Source organism: Saccoglossus kowalevskii, chromosome 20, assembly GCF_978046115.1.
Source record: "Saccoglossus kowalevskii chromosome 20, keSacKowa6.1, whole genome shotgun sequence".
Classification (NCBI taxonomy): Eukaryota; Metazoa; Hemichordata; class Enteropneusta; family Harrimaniidae; genus Saccoglossus; species Saccoglossus kowalevskii.
The window spans coordinates 853896-871574 of record NC_140660.1 but is presented as its reverse complement, the minus strand read 5'-3'; the positions used below and the strand labels follow the sequence as shown (position 1 = coordinate 871574).

The 17679-nt window shown below is 42.4% G+C and overlaps 2 protein-coding genes across 4 annotated transcripts in view; one reads left to right on the top strand and one right to left on the bottom strand.

The window, feature by feature from the left end:
* The window catches only part of LOC102807099 (glycerol-3-phosphate dehydrogenase [NAD(+)], cytoplasmic-like), a 91004-nt gene that overhangs the window by 46183 nt on the left and 27142 nt on the right, over positions 1 to 17679 (top strand). The gene's annotated exons all lie outside the window — the stretch shown is intronic.
* On the bottom strand, positions 2401 to 17144 carry LOC100372136 (fibrinogen-like protein A). The gene is made up of 2 exons (XM_085494673.1): positions 17012 to 17144; positions 2401 to 2987 (listed from the first exon to the last, which is right to left on the bottom strand). Exons 1-2 carry the CDS (start codon positions 17142 to 17144, stop codon positions 2401 to 2403), a joined length of 720 nt encoding a protein of 239 aa, XP_085350799.1.

Below are 17679 nucleotides of genomic sequence, written 5' to 3'. Positions count from 1 at the left end.
TCAAAGTTTTTACAAAGACAAACCTTCACAACAGCTATTTCGGCTACTTCACACTTAGAGAAAGACTGCATCAAAGTTTTCACAAAGACAAACCTTCACAACAGCTATTTCTGCTACTTCACACTTAGAGAAAGACTGTATCAAAGTTTTTACAAAGACAAACCTTCACAACAGCTATTTCGGCGACTTCACACTTAGAGAAAGACTGTATCAAAGTTTTCACAAAGACAAACCTTCACAACAGCTATTTCGGCTACTTCACACTTAGAGAAAGACTGTATCAATATTTTCACAAAGACAAACCTTCACAACAGCTATTTCGGCTACTTCACACTTAGAGAAAGACTGTATCAAAGTTTTTACAAAGACAAACCTTCACAACAGCTATTTCGGCTACTTCACACTTAGAGAAAGACTGCATCAAAGTTTTCACAAAAATGAAATGAGAAATGAAATTTCTTTGACACCCTTAGTGCAGGCTTGCCTCAGTGCCCTAATATGATTTGTTGCCATATCAACTGATTTTATTATTCGTCATGGTGATCACAACAATCAGTGGTATGTACTCACGATAGACAAGTTTTGAGTTGAAGTAGTTTTCGTGCAAGAGGGTGGGGGGGGGGGGGTGATTTCTAGCTTGCGTAATGTAATCGTTGGTTCGTGGCATTCTTATATGCAGTGAAATCAACCCCCACTCCTGTGTAGACGAAATTGGAACGTTTTTACACCAGAACATGCAAGTTTCTATGGTAACCACGGAACTCAATACTATACAATATAAAAAGTGACTTCTCTAATCTTCAAAATTAAGCATTTAACACTTTGAGTGACAAAATCAGTTTTTTCACCAATTTTAAATTTTTCAAAATTTTGATCAAGACTCGCAGCCAATAAAAAAATCATATAATCTGTTCCAAAATTATGATAACAAAAAATGATAAAATATACATAAAGATAGGCAATAATGTTTCACTAGAATATTGCCAGATAAAAAGGTAGAGCCCAAGGGGCCAATGCTGCCATCTAAGAATTTGTATATCACGAAATGTCTCGAAACACTAAACCAAATCATCCATTCTAAAACATTCTTGTTTTTGTTACCTTCCTTATTCATTTCTGAAGCTTGCTCTTCTATTGAAACATTATACCTGTATTTGACATTATTAGCTCCGCTGTCGACTTTGTCGAGCAGAGCTTATCATACGAGTGATTGTCCGGCGTCCGTGTCAATGTTTTACTTTTTCGACTTTTTCTTGAAAACTACAAGCCTGAATGCTTTGATACTTGGTGTATATGTACCTTGGGTAGACCTCTCTCAGATTTGTTCATTTCATGATCACATCTTCAATTCTCTAATTTTGGTGAATATTTTTGTAATTTTTGATAAAAAGTGATATTTTCGACTTCTTGTTGAAAACCACAAGTCCAATTGCTTTGATATTACATATATAGGTACTACATGTGGTTCTAACTAAGATTTGTTCATTTCATTTCTAATTTTGATGAATATTTTTGTAATTTTTGGTAAAAAGTGATATTTTCCACTTCACTTCAAGTCTGATTGTTTGATACTATACATATTGTTCATTTTCTAATGATGTCTTCTGTTCTTTAATTGAAATGTGCCTTGCTAACAGCGGAGCTATCTCAGCCGAGAGGTTGCTTGTAAAATACTGTAAAACCATTTAATTTCACTATTTTGATATTTTCATCATATTCACTGAGATTTAAGTTTACAAATTTTCAAGGAAACAATGAGTTTTTTTTTACATCTTCACATAGATTTAATTTGCCGGATTTTACTTAGTGGCGGAAATAAACCCAGTGAATAATTAATGACTTTACAGTACCAAGTCTTGTCTACTACATCACCTACCAGAGGTCAAGGAACGTGGCCAACCACGTATGCGGGCCAACCACGTATGCGGGCCAACCACGTATGCGGGCCAACCACGTATGCGGGCCAATCACGTATGCGGGCCACCATACCATCCTAAGGTGTTCCCTTTCTAATAGTTTCTGTTTGGGACTGTAATCTGTAATTAAGCCTAACGAGTAATAAATGAAATTTATTATTTCCACAGATTTTCTGGTAGGTATGGTTAAGGAAACAAACCCTACTACTGTAAAATCTGTATTAGAAGCCGCATCCCTAAAAGAAGCTGCACCCATTCTTTTTGAGCAATTGAGATCCAAAAATTCATCATTTCTCGTATGTCTAGATGCTCTAATAGAAGCCGCATCATCTCTGTTGCATTGTACCATTTTAATAGAAGCCTCGGCTTTTAATACAGACTTTACAGTAGTTCAGAACTTTATAAAATCAAGTATACAGATTCAATGTCAAGTATGTATTAATGCCATCAAGGATGTATTCTTTGTACTTTCATTGTGGTGTTCTTAAGTGGATAGTAACGTCCATGCCAATGGTACCAGGCAATTGAATATAACTTTATTACCATTAGAATTGATGTATGGACCATTTAAATTAGCACCACGGCCATATTCTCTTGAATCACATGCACAACAATGTGAGGATAAATCATGATCTTGATCCTTTGTGCTAAATTTCATACCATCATGATAACTCATAGAATCCCCAGCAGTACCAGAATATTCACCGATTGACAGCGTATATTTGGACTCTTCGTTACCAGTCCGCATAAAATCATACTCTGCATATTTGGTATTACCCGCCCAGTCCCCTAAATCAACTCGTAATTTATATACACCACTTCTTAAAATATAAAATAATTTCTCATTTCCTAACCAGTGATTACCAGTTAGTTGACCAAACCCCCATTTATACGCCTGCCATTGGTTATAGAATTCTACAGTGTCATCTTGTCTTCTCTGTATAACTGTCCACACTCCAGTATCAGTTATCTGACAATACACTGCAAATGGTTCTGGGTAGTCTACAGGTTGTATCAGATATACGCCCTCTATCAGTGAACTGCTGTTTAAGATGTAGGCATGGTGACAGTCTGTAATATAAACATAAGTTAAAGTATTAGAACCGTCGTCATGGAGCTTTCTTACACACTAACATTACAATAATGACATTTTTTCAAATATCAACAGATTTTCCAAAATTATTCGGGACGTTGTTCTTACTTTCCTGGTCATAAGTCTCCTCCTGGGTATAAGCCCTTCCCCTCTATTTTAAGAAATTTAATGAGTTGATGGCATCCCCGGTTATAGGCCCTGGGTATACATGTAAGCCCTTCCCTCTATTTTAAGACATTTAATGAGTTGATGGCATCTCTGGTTATAGGCCCTGGGTATAAGCCCTTCCCTCTATTTCAAGACATTTAATTAGTTGATGGCATCCCTGGTTATAGGCCCTGGGTATAAGCCCTTCCCTCTATTTTAAGACATTTAATGAGTTGATGGCATCCCTGGTTATAGGCCCTGGGTATAAGCCCTTCCCTCTATTTTAAGACATTTAATGAGTTGATGGCATCTCCGGTTATAGGCCCTGGGTATAAGCCCTTCCCCTCTATTTTAAGACATTTAATGAGTTGATGGCATCCCCGGTTATAGGCCCTGGGTATAAGCCCTTCCCTCTATTTTAAGACATTTAATGAGTTGATGGCATCCCCGGTTATAGGCCCTGGGTATAAGCCCTTCCCTCTATTTTAAGACATTTAATGAGTTGATGGCATCCCCGGTTATAGGCCCTGGGTATAAGCCCTTCCCTCCATTTTAAGATATTTAATGAGTTGATGGCATCCCCGGTTATAGGCCCTGGGTATAAGCCCTTCCTTCTATTTTAAGATATTTAATGAGTTGATGGCATCCCCGGTTATAGGCCCTGGGTATTAGCCCTTCCCCCTATTTCAAGACATTTAATGAGTTGATGGCATCTTCGGTTATAGGCCCTGGGTATTAGCCCTTCCCCTATTTCAAGACATTTAATGAGTTGATGGCATCCTCGGTTTTAGGCCCTGGGTATAAGCCCTTCCCTCTATTTTAAGACATTTAATGAGTTGATGGCATCCCCGGTTATAGGCCCTGGGTATTAGCCCTTCCCCTCTATTTTAAGACATTTAATGAGTTGATGACATCCCTGGTTATAGGCCCTGGGTATAAGCCCTTCCCCCTATTTTAAGACATTTAATGAGTTGATGGCATCCCTGGTTATAGGCCCTGGGTATTAGCCCTTCCCCTCTATTTTAAGACATTTAATGAGTTGATGGCATCCCCGGTTATAGGCCCTGGGTATAAGCCCTTCCCTCTATTTTAAGATATTTAATGAGTTCATGGCATCCCCGGTTATTGGCCCTGGGTATAAGCCCTTCCCCTCTATTTTAAGACATTTAATGAGTTGATGGCATCCCTGGTTATAGGCCCTGGGTATTAGCCCTTCCCCCTATTTCAAGACATTTAATGAGTTGATGGCATCCCCGGTTATAGGCCCTGGGTATTAGCCCTTCCCCTCTATTTTAAGACATTTAATGAGTTGATGGCATCCCCGGTTATAGGCCCTGGGTATAAGCCCTTCCCTCTATTTCAAGACATTTAATGAGTTGATGCCATCCCCGGTTATAGGCCCTGGGTATAAGCCCTTCCCCTCTATTTCAACACATTTAATGAGTTGATGGCATCCCTGGTTATAGGCCCTGGGTATAAGCCCTTCCCTCTATTTCAAGACATTTAATGAGTTGATAGCATCCCCGGTTATAGGCCCTGGGTATAAGCCCTTCCCCTCTATTTCAACACATTTAATGAGTTGATGGCATCCCTGGTTATAGGCCCTGGGTATAAGCCCTTCCCTCTATTTTAAGACATTTAATGAGTTGATGGCATCCCCGGTTATAGGCCCTGGGTATAAGCCCTTCCCCTCTATTTCAACACATTTAATGAGTTGATGGCATCCCCGGTTATAGGCCCTGGGTATAAGCCCTTCCCCTCTATTTCAACACATTTAATGAGTTGATGGCATCCCCGGTTATAGGCCCTGGGTATAAGCCCTTCCCCTCTATTTTAAGACATTTAATGAGTTGATGGCATCCCCGGTTATAGGCCCTGGGTATAAGCCCTTCCCCTCTATTTTAAGACATTTAATGAGTTGATGGCATCCCCGGTTATAGGCCCTGGGTATAAGTCCTTCCCTCTATTTTAAGACATTTAATGAGTTGATGGCATCCCCGGTTATAGGCCCTGGGTATAAGCCCTTCCCCTCTATTTTAAGACATTTAATGAGTTGATGGCATCCCAGGTTATAGGCCCTGGGTATAAGCCCTTCCCTCTATTTTAAGACATTTAATGAGTTGATGACATCCTCGGTTATAGGCCCTGGGTATAAGCCCTTCCCTCTATTTTAAGACATTTAATGAGTTGATGGCATCCTCGGTTATAGGCCCTGGGTATAAGCCCTTCCCTCTATTTTAAGACATTTAATGAGTTGATGGCATCCTCGGTTATAGGCCCTGGGTATAAGCCCTTCCCTCTATTTTAAGACATTTAATGAGTTGATGACATCCTCGGTTATAGGCCCTGGGTATAAGCCCTTCCCTCTATTTTAAGACATTTAATGAGTTGATGGCATCCCCGGTTATAGGCCCTGGGTATTAGCCCTTCCCCTCTATTTTAAGACATTTAATGAGTTGATAGCATCCCTGGTTATAGCCCCTGGGTATAAGCGCTTCCCTCTATTTTAAGACATTTAATGAGTTGATGGCATCCCCGGTTATAGCCCCTGGGTATAAGCCCTTCCCCTCTATTTTAAGACATTTAATGAGTTGATGGCATCCCTGGTTATAGGCCCTGGGTATAAGCCCTTCCCTCTATTTCAAGACATTTAATGAGTTGATAGCATCCCCGGTTATAGGCCCTGGGTATAAGCCCTTCCCTCTATTTCAAGACATTTAATGAGTTGATGGCATCCCTGGTTATAGCCCCTGGGTATAAGCCCTTCCCCTCTATTTTAAGACATTTAATGAGTTGATAGCATCCCCGGTTATAGGCCCTGGGTATAAGCCCTTCCCCTCTATTTCAACACATTTAATGAGTTGATGGCATCCCTGGTTATAGGCCCTGGGTATAAGCCCTTCCCTCTATTTCAAGACATTTAATGAGTTGATAGCATCCCCGGTTATAGGCCCTGGGTATAAGCCCTTCCCCTCTATTTCAACACATTTAATGAGTTGATGGCATCCCTGGTTATAGGCCCTGGGTATAAGCCCTTCCCTCTATTTTAAGACATTTAATGAGTTGATGGCATCCCCGGTTATAGGCCCTGGGTATAAGCCCTTCCCCTCTATTTCAACACATTTAATGAGTTGATGGCATGCCCGGTTATAGGCCCTGGGTATAAGCCCTTCCCCTCTATTTCAACACATTTAATAAGTTGATGGCATCCCCGGTTATAGGCCCTGGGTATAAGCCCTTCCCCTCTATTTTAAGACATTTAATGAGTTGATGGCATCCCCGGTTATAGGCCCTGGGTATAAGCCCTTCCCCTCTATTTTAAGACATTTAATGAGTTGATGGCATCCCCGGTTATAGGCCCTGGGTATAAGTCCTTCCCTCTATTTTAAGACATTTAATGAGTTGATGGCATCCCCGGTTATAGGCCCTGGGTATAAGCCCTTCCCCTCTATTTTAAGACATTTAATGAGTTGATGGCATCCCCGGTTATAGGCCCTGGGTATAAGCCCTTCCCCTCTATTTTAAGACATTTAATGAGTTGATGGCATCCCCGGTTATAGGCCCTGGGTATTAGCCCTTCCCCTCTATTTTAAGACATTTAATGAGTTGATGGCATCCCAGGTTATAGGCCCTGGGTATAAGCCCTTCCCCCTATTTTAAGACATTTAATGAGTTGATGGCATCCCAGGTTATAGGCCCTGGGTATAAGCCCTTCCCTCTATTTTAAGACATTTAATGAGTTGATGGCATCCCCGGTTATAGGCCCTGGGTATAAGCCCTTCCCTCTATTTTAAGACATTTAATGAGTTGATGGCATCCCCGGTTATAGGCCCTGGGTATAAGCCCTTCCCCTCTATTTTAAGACATTTAATGAGTTGATGGCATCCCCGGTTATAGGCCCTGGGTATAAGCCCTTCCCCTTTATTTTAAGACATTTAATGAGTTGATGGCATCCCCGGTTATAGGCCCTGGGTATAAGCCCTTCCCCTCTATTTTAAGACATTTAATGAGTTGATGGCATCCCCGGTTATAGGCCCTGGGTATAAGCCCTTCCCCTCTATTTTAAGACATTTAATGAGTTGATGGCATCCCCGGTTATAGGCCCTGGGTATAAGTCCTTCCCTCTATTTTAAGACATTTAATGAGTTGATGGCATCCCCGGTTATAGGCCCTGGGTATAAGCCCTTCCCCTCTATTTTAAGACATTTAATGAGTTGATGGCATCCCCGGTTATAGGCCCTGGGTATAAGCCCTTCCCCTCTATTTTAAGACATTTAATGAGTTGATGGCATCCCCGGTTATAGGCCCTGGGTATTAGCCCTTCCCCTCTATTTTAAGACATTTAATGAGTTGATGGCATCCCAGGTTATAGGCCCTGGGTATAAGCCCTTCCCCCTATTTTAAGACATTTAATGAGTTGATGGCATCCCAGGTTATAGGCCCTGGGTATAAGCCCTTCCCTCTATTTTAAGACATTTAATGAGTTGATGGCATCCCCGGTTATAGGCCCTGGGTATAAGCCCTTCCCCTCTATTTTAAGACATTTAATGAGTTGATGGCATCCCCGGTTATAGGCCCTGGGTATAAGCCCTTCCCCTCTATTTTAAGACATTTAATGAGTTGATGGCATCCCCGGTTATAGGCCCTGGGTATTAGCCCTTCCCCTCTATTTTAAGACATTGAATGAGTTGATGGCATGCCCGGTTATAGGCCCTGGGTATAAGCCCTTCCCCTCTATTTTAAGACATTTAATGAGTTGATGACATCCTCGGTTATAGGCCCTGGGTATTAGCCCTTCCCCTCTATTTTAAGACATTTAATGAGTTGATGGCATGCCTGGTTATAGGCCCTGGGTATAAGCCCTTCCCCTCTATTTTAAGACATTTAATGAGTTGATGGCATCCCCGGTTATAGGCCCTGGGTATAAGCCCTTCCCCTCTATTTTAAGACATTTAATGAGTTGATGGCATCCCAGGTTATAGGCCCTGGGTATAAGCCCTTCCCTCTATTTTAAGACATTTAATGAGTTGATGGCATCCCCGGTTATAGGCCCTGGGTATAAGCCCTTCCCTCTATTTTAAGACATTTAATGAGTTGATGGCATCCCTGGTTATAGGCCCTGGGTATAAGCCCTTCCCCTCTATTTTAAGACATTTAATGAGTTGATGGCATCCCCGGTTATAGGCCCTGGGTATAAGCCCTTCCCTCTATTTTAAGACATTTAATGAGTTGATGGCATCCCCGGTTATAGGCCCTGGGTATAAGCCCTTACCCTCTATTTTAAGACATTTAATGAGTTGATGGCATCCCTGGTTATAGGCCCTGGGTATAAGCCCTTCCCTCTATTTCAAGACATTTAATGAGTTGATGGCATCCCCGGTTATAGGCCCTGGGTATAAGCCCTTCCCTCTATTTTAAGACATTTAATGAGTTGATGGCATCCCCGGTTATAGGCCCTGGGTATAAGCCCTTCCCCTCTATTTTAAGACATTTAATGAGTTGATGGCATCCCTGGTTATAGGCCCTGGGTATAAGCCCTTCCCCTCTATTTTAAGACATTTAATGAGTTGATGGCATCCCCGGTTATAGGCCCTGGGTATAAGCCCTTCCCCTCTATTTTAAGACATTTAATGAGTTGATGGCATCCCTGGTTATAGGCCCTGGGTATAAGCCCTTCCCCTCTATTTTAAGACATTTAATGAGTTGATGGCATCCCCGGTTATAGGCCCTGGGTATAAGCCCTTCCCTCTATTTTAAGACATTTAATGAGTTGATGGCATCCCAGGTTATAGGCCCTGGGTATAAGCCCTTCCCCCTATTTTAAGACATTTAATGAGTTGATGGCATCCCAGGTTATAGGCCCTGGGTATAAGCCCTTCCCTCTATTTTAAGACATTTAATGAGTTGATGGCATCCCCGGTTATAGGCCCTGGGTATAAGCCCTTCCCTCTATTTTAAGACATTTAATGAGTTGATGGCATCCCCGGTTATAGGCCCTGGGTATAAGCCCTTCCCCCTATTTTAAGACATTTAATGAGTTGATGGCATCCCAGGTTATAGGCCCTGGGTATAAGCCCTTCCCCTCTATTTTAAGACATTTAATGAGTTGATGGCATCTCCGGTTATAGGCCCTGGGTATAAGCCCTTCCCCTCTATTTTAAGACATTTAATGAGTTGATGGCATCCCAGGTTATAGGCCCTGGGTATAAGCCCTTCCCCTCTATTTTAAGACATTTTAATGTGTTGATGGCATCCTCGGTTATAGGCCCTGGGTATTAGCCCTTCCCCTCTATTTTAAGACATTTAATGAGTTGATGGCATGCCCGGTTATAGGCCCTGGGTATAAGCCCTTCCCCTCTATTTTAAGACATTTAATGAGTTGATGGCATCCCCGGTTATAGGCCCTGGGTATAAGCCCTTCCCCTCTATTTTAAGACATTTAATGAGTTGATGGCATCCCAGGTTATAGGCCCTGGGTATAAGCCCTTCCCTCTATTTTAAGACATTTAATGAGTTGATGGCATCCCCGGTTATAGGCCCTGGGTATAAGCCCTTCCCTCTATTTTAAGACATTTAATGAGTTGATGGCATCCCTGGTTATAGGCCCTGGGTATAAGCCCTTCCCCTCTATTTTAAGACATTTAATGAGTTGATGGCATCCCCGGTTATAGGCCCTGGGTATAAGCCCTTCCCTCTATTTTAAGACATTTAATGAGTTGATGGCATCCCCGGTTATAGGCCCTGGGTATAAGCCCTTACCCTCTATTTTAAGACATTTAATGAGTTGATGGCATCCCTGGTTATAGGCCCTGGGTATAAGCCCTTCCCTCTATTTCAAGACATTTAATGAGTTGATGGCATCCCCGGTTATAGGCCCTGGGTATAAGCCCTTCCCTCTATTTTAAGACATTTAATGAGTTGATGGCATCCCCGGTTATAGGCCCTGGGTATAAGCCCTTCCCCTCTATTTTAAGACATTTAATGAGTTGATGGCATCCCCGGTTATAGGCCCTGGGTATAAGCCCTTCCCCTCTATTTTAAGACATTTAATGAGTTGATGGCATCCCCGGTTATAGGCCCTGGGTATAAGCCCTTCCCCTCTATTTTAAGACATTTAATGAGTTGATGGCATCTCCGGTTATAGGCCCTGGGTATAAGCCCTTCCCTCTATTTTAAGACATTTAATGAGTTGATGGCATCCCCGGTTATAGGCCCTGGGTATTAGCCCTTCCCCTCTATTTTAAGACATTTAATGAGTTGATGGCATCCACGGTTATAGGCCCTGGGTATAAGCCCTTCCCTCTATTTTAAGACATTTAATGAGTTGATGACATCCTCGGTTATAGGCCCTGGGTATAAGCCCTTCCCCTCTATTTTAAGACATTTAATGAGTTGATGGCATCCCCGGTTATAGGCCCTGGGTATAAGCCCTTCCCTCTATTTTAAGACATTTAATGAGTTGATGGCATCCCTGGTTATAGGCCCTGGGTATAAGCCCTTCCCCTCTATTTTAAGACATTTAATGAGTTGATGGCATCCCTGGTTATAGGCCCTGGGTATTAGCCCTTCCCCTCTATTTTAAGACATTTAATGAGTTGATGGCATCCACGGTTATAGGCCCTGGGTATAAGCCCTTCCCCTCTATTTTAAGACATTTAATGAGTTGATGGCATCCCCGGTTATAGGCCCTGGGTATTAGCCCTTCCCTCTATTTTAAGACATCTAATGAGTTGATGGCATCCTCGGTTATAGGCCCTGGGTATAAGCCCTTCCCTCTATTTTAAGACATTTAATGAGTTGATGGCATCCCTGGTTATAGGCCCTGGGTATAAGCCCTTCCCCTCTATTTTAAGACATTTAATGAGTTGATGGCATCCCCGGTTATAGGCATTGGGTATTAGCCCTTCCCTCTATTTTAAGACATTTAATGAGTTGATAGCATCCCCGGTTATAGGCCCTGGGTATTAGCCCTTCCCTCTATTTTAAGACATTTAATGAGTTGATGGCATCCCCGGTTATAGGCCCTGGGTATTGGCCCTTCCCCTCTATTTTAAGACATTTAATGAGTTGATGGCATCCCCGGTTATAGGCCCTGGGTATAAGCCCTTCCCTCTATTTTAAGACATTTAATGAGTTGATGGCATCCCCGGTTATAGGCCCTGGGTATAAGCCCTTCCCTCTATTTTAAGACATTTAATGAGTTGATGGCATCCCCGGTTATAGGCCCTGGGTATAAGCCCTTCCCCTCTATTTTAAGACATTTAATGAGTTGATGGCATCCCCGGTTATAGGCCCTGGGTATAAGCCCTTCCCCTCTATTTTAAGACATTTAATGAGTTGATGGCATCCCCGGTTATAGGCCCTGGGTATTAGCCCTTCCCTCTATTTTAAGACATCTAATGAGTTGATGGCATCCTCGGTTATAGGCCCTGGGTATAAGCCCTTCCCTCTATTTTAAGACATTTAATGAGTTGATGGCATCCCTGGTTATAGGCCCTGGGTATAAGCCCTTCCCCTCTATTTTAAGACATTTAATGAGTTGATGGCATCCCCGGTTATAGGCCCTGGGTATTAGCCCTTCCCCTCTATTTTAAGACATTTAATGAGTTGATGGCATCCACGGTTATAGGCCCTGGGTATAAGCCCTTCCCTCTATTTTAAGACATTTAATGAGTTGATGACATCCTCGGTTATAGGCCCTGGGTATAAGCCCTTCCCCTCTATTTTAAGACATTTAATGAGTTGATGGCATCCCCGGTTATAGGCCCTGGGTATAAGCCCTTCCCTCTATTTTAAGACATTTAATGAGTTGATGGCATCCCTGGTTATAGGCCCTGGGTATAAGCCCTTCCCTCTATTTCAAGACATTTAATGAGTTGATGGCATCCCCGGTTATAGGCCCTGGGTATAAGCCCTTCCCTCTATTTTAAGACATTTAATTAGTTGATGGCATCCTCGGTTATAGGCCCTGGGTATAAGCCCTTCCCTCTATTTCAAGACATTTAATTAGTTGATGGCATCCTCGGTTATAGGCCCTGGGTATAAGCCCTTTCCTCTATTTCAAGACATTTAATGAGTTGATGACATCCTCGGTTATAGGCCCTGGGTATAAGCCCTTCCCTCTATTTTAAGACATTTAATGAGTTGATGGCATCCCAGGTTATAGGCCCTGGGTATTAGCCCTTCCCCTCTATTTTAAGACATTTAATGAGTTGATGGCATCCCTGGTTATAGGCCCTGGGTATAAGCCCTTCCCCTCTATTTTAAGACATTTAATGAGTTGATGGCATCCTCGGTTATAGGCCCTGGGTATAAGCCCTTCCCTCTATTTTAAGACATTTAATGAGTTGATGGCATCCCTGGTTATAGGCCCTGGGTATAAGCCCTTCCCTCTATTTTAAGACATTTAATGAGCTGATGGCATCCCCGGTTATAGGCCCTGGGTATAAGCCCTTCCCTCTATTTTAAGACATTTAATGAGTTGATGGCATCCCCGGTTATAGGCCCTGGGTATTAGCCCTTCCCCTCTATTTTAAGACATTTAATGAGTTGATGGCATCCCCGGTTATAGGCCCTGGGTATTAGCCCTTCCCTCTATTTAAAGACATTTAATGAGTTGATAGCATCCCCGGTTATAGGCCCTGGGTATTAGCCCTTCCCTCTATTTTAAGACATTTAATGAGTTGATGGCATCCCCGGTTATAGGCCCTGGGTATTAGCCCTTCCCCTCTATTTTAAGACATTTAATGAGTTGATGGCATCCCCGGTTATAGGCCCTGGGTATAAGCCCTTCTCTCTATTTTAAGACATTTAATGAGTTGATGGCATCCCCGGTTATAGGCCCTGGGTATAAGCCCTTCCCTCTATTTTAAGACATTTAATGAGTTGATGGCATCCCCGGTTATAGGCCCTGGGTATAAGCCCTTCCCCTCTATTTTAAGACATTTAATGAGTTGATGGCATCCCCGGTTATAGGCCCTGGGTATAAGCCCTTCCCCTCTATTTTAAGACATTTATTGAGTTGATGGCATCCCCGGTTATAGGCCCTGGGTATTAGCCCTTCCCTCTATTTTAAGACATCTAATGAGTTGATGGCATCCTCGGTTATAGGCCCTGGGTATAAGCCCTTCCCTCTATTTTAAGACATTTAATGAGTTGATAGCATCCCCGGTTATAGGCCCTGGGTATTAGCCCTTCCCTCTATTTTAAGACATTTAATGAGTTGATGGCATCCCCGGTTATAGGCCCTGGGTATTAGCCCTTCCCCTCTATTTTAAGACATTTAATGAGTTGATGGCATCCCCGGTTATAGGCCCTGGGTATAAGCCCTTCCCTCTATTTTAAGACATTTAATGAGTTGATGGCATCCCCGGTTATAGGCCCTGGGTATAAGCCCTTCCCTCTATTTTAAGACATTTAATGAGTTGATGGCATCCCCGGTTATAGGCCCTGGGTATAAGCCCTTCCCCTCTATTTTAAGACATTTAATGAGTTGATGGCATCCCCGGTTATAGGCCCTGGGTATAAGCCCTTCCCCTCTATTTTAAGACATTTATTGAGTTGATGGCATCCCCGGTTATAGGCCCTGGGTATTAGCCCTTCCCTCTATTTTAAGACATCTAATGAGTTGATGGCATCCTCGGTTATAGGCCCTGGGTATAAGCCCTTCCCTCTATTTTAAGACATTTAATGAGTTGATAGCATCCCCGGTTATAGGCCCTGGGTATTAGCCCTTCCCTCTATTTTAAGACATTTAATGAGTTGATGGCATCCCCGGTTATAGGCCCTGGGTATTAGCCCTTCCCCTCTATTTTAAGACATTTAATGAGTTGATGGCATCCCCGGTTATAGGCCCTGGGTATAAGCCCTTCCCTCTATTTTAAGACATTTAATGAGTTGATGGCATCCCCGGTTATAGGCCCTGGGTATAAGCCCTTCCCCTCTATTTTAAGACATTTAATGAGTTGATGGCATCCCCGGTTATAGGCCCTGGGTATAAGCCCTTCCCCTCTATTTTAAGACATTTAATGAGTTGATGGCATCCCCGGTTATAGGCCCTGGGTATTAGCCCTTCCCTCTATTTTAAGACATCTAATGAGTTGATGGCATCCTCGGTTATAGGCCCTGGGTATAAGCCCTTCCCTCTATTTTAATACATTTAATGAGTTGATGGCATCCCTGGTTATAGGCCCTGGGTATAAGCCCTTCCCCTCTATTTTAAGACATTTAATGAGTTGATGGCATCCCCGGTTATAGGCCCTGGGTATTAGCCCTTCCCCTCTATTTTAAGACATTTAATGAGTTGATGGCATCCACGGTTATAGGCCCTGGGTATAAGCCCTTCCCTCTATTTTAAGACATTTAATGAGTTGATGACATCCTCGGTTATAGGCCCTGGGTATAAGCCCTTCCCCTCTATTTTAAGACATTTAATGAGTTGATGGCATCCCCGGTTATAGGCCCTGGGTATAAGCCCTTCCCTCTATTTTAAGACATTTAATGAGTTGATGGCATCCCTGGTTATAGGCCCTGGGTATAAGCCCTTCCCTCTATTTCAAGACATTTAATGAGTTGATGGCATCCCCGGTTATAGGCCCTGGGTATAAGCCCTTCCCTCTATTTTAAGACATTTAATTAGTTGATGGCATCCTCGGTTATAGGCCCTGGGTATAAGCCCTTCCCTCTATTTCAAGACATTTAATTAGTTGATGGCATCCTCGGTTATAGGCCCTGGGTATAAGCCCTTTCCTCTATTTCAAGACATTTAATGAGTTGATGACATCCTCGGTTATAGGCCCTGGGTATAAGCCCTTCCCTCTATTTTAAGACATTTAATGAGTTGATGGCATCCCAGGTTATAGGCCCTGGGTATTAGCCCTTCCCCTCTATTTTAAGACATTTAATGAGTTGATGGCATCCCTGGTTATAGGCCCTGGGTATAAGCCCTTCCCCTCTATTTTAAGACATTTAATGAGTTGATGGCATCCTCGGTTATAGGCCCTGGGTATAAGCCCTTCCCTCTATTTTAAGACATTTAATGAGTTGATGGCATCCCTGGTTATAGGCCCTGGGTATAAGCCCTTCCCTCTATTTTAAGACATTTAATGAGCTGATGGCATCCCCGGTTATAGGCCCTGGGTATAAGCCCTTCCCTCTATTTTAAGACATTTAATGAGTTGATGGCATCCCCGGTTATAGGCCCTGGGTATTAGCCCTTCCCCTCTATTTTAAGACATTTAATGAGTTGATGGCATCCCCGGTTATAGGCCCTGGGTATTAGCCCTTCCCTCTATTTAAAGACATTTAATGAGTTGATAGCATCCCCGGTTATAGGCCCTGGGTATTAGCCCTTCCCTCTATTTTAAGACATTTAATGAGTTGATGGCATCCCCGGTTATAGGCCCTGGGTATTAGCCCTTCCCCTCTATTTTAAGACATTTAATGAGTTGATGGCATCCCCGGTTATAGGCCCTGGGTATAAGCCCTTCCCTCTATTTTAAGACATTTAATGAGTTGATGGCATCCCCGGTTATAGGCCTTGGGTATAAGCCCTTCCCTCTATTTTAAGACATTTAATGAGTTGATGGCATCCCCGGTTATAGGCCCTGGGTATAAGCCCTTCCCCTCTATTTTAAGACATTTAATGAGTTGATGGCATCCCCGGTTATAGGCCCTGGGTATAAGCCCTTCCCCTCTATTTTAAGACATTTAATGAGTTGATGGCATCCCCGGTTATAGGCCCTGGGTATTAGCCCTTCCCTCTATTTTAAGACATCTAATGAGTTGATGGCATCCTCGGTTATAGGCCCTGGGTATAAGCCCTTCCCTCTATTTTAAGACATTTAATGAGTTGATGGCATCCCTGGTTATAGGCCCTGGGTATAAGCCCTTCCCCTCTATTTTAAGACATTTAATGAGTTGATGGCATCCCCGGTTATAGGCCCTGGGTATTAGCCCTTGCCCTCTATTTTAAGACATTTAATGAGTTGATGGCATCCACGGTTATAGGCCCTGGGTATAAGCCCTTCCCTCTATATTAAGACATTTAATGAGTTGATGACATCCTCGGTTATAGGCCCTGGGTATAAGCCCTTCCCCTCTATTTTAAGACATTTAATGAGTTGATGGCATCCCCGGTTATAGGCCCTGGGTATAAGCCCTTCCCTCTATTTTAAGACATTTAATGAGTTGATGGCATCCCTGGTTATAGGCCCTGGGTATAAGCCCTTCCCTCTATTTCAAGACATTTAATGAGTTGATGGCATCCCCGGTTATAGGCCCTGGGTATAAGCCCTTCCCTCTATTTTAAGACATTTAATTAGTTGATGGCATCCTCGGTTATAGGCCCTGGGTATAAGCCCTTCCCTCTATTTCAAGACATTTAATTAGTTGATGGCATCCTCGGTTATAGGCCCTGGGTATAAGCCCTTCCCTCTATTTCAAGACATTTAATGAGTTGATGACATCCTCGGTTATAGGCCCCGGGTATAAGCCCTTCCCTCTATTTTAAGACATTTAATGAGTTGATGGCATCCCAGGTTATAGGCCCTGGGTATTAGCCCTTCCCCTCTATTTTAAGACATTTAATGAGTTGATGGCATCCCTGGTTATAGGCCCTGGGTATAAGCCCTTTCCCCTCTATTTTAAGACATTTAATGAGTTGATGGCATCCTCGGTTATAGGCCCTGGGTATAAGCCCTTCCCTCTATTTTAAGACATTTAATGAGTTGACGGCATCCCTGGTTATAGGCCCTGGGTATAAGCCCTTCCCTCTATTTTAAGACATTTAATGAGCTGATGGCATCCCCGGTTATGTCTGAGATTTGATTATCTGGTCTATTCACAGATGAATCACTTGTTGCATCTTCCCTTGGTACAATAAATGTATAGGAACATTGACCAGTAGAATACCTTTGTAGATTTTCAATATCTGTGTGCTGTGATGAGACAAGTACTGCCCAAAATAATATAACCATGAGAGAAAACATCTTTGTATGCAGTACATGTGACGTCTTGTGGTTTGTGGATGAGTTTGAAGTCATTAACCTCCTCACATCCTGAACTTTTTTCTTGGAAAAATATTTGTGAAAATATTTGAAATTTTTTATAATTTTCATCAAATTGAGTTTCAATTTTGAACTAAATATTCAGAGTATGACATATTTATGAATTTAATTCAAAATTTGGAATTTTGAACGATATTTTTTGTGAAAACAATTTGAGTCTAACTGGGACTATTTTGTGGAAGGATACAGAAGTTGACAAAGGTTAAAAAAGTTGTTTATTCAACTTGTGTAAGATTGTGATTGGCTGTTACCTTATATAGCAATGACCAAATATGTCTTCTTACCAGTATGCTAATTAGGAAAGTCTGATTCAAATTTGTGCATAACAAATATTGGTAAACAGACTGCAAATTTTGGTGCAGACTGCAAATATCATGATGAATGTATTCCTAAAAAGTGAAAGTAACATGAATATGACTTCTGTGGCAAAAATGCACTATGTGTCAGCACTAGCACT

Coding starts and splice junctions, on each gene's coding strand:
- LOC100372136 (XM_085494673.1), bottom strand. CDS start 17,144: ATGTTTTCTCTCATGGTTATATTATTTTGGGCAGTACTTGTCTCATCA. Junction 2,988..17,011: donor ACCAAGGGAAGATGCAACAA/GTGATTCATCTG, acceptor TTTATATTACAG/ACTGTCACCATGCCTACATC.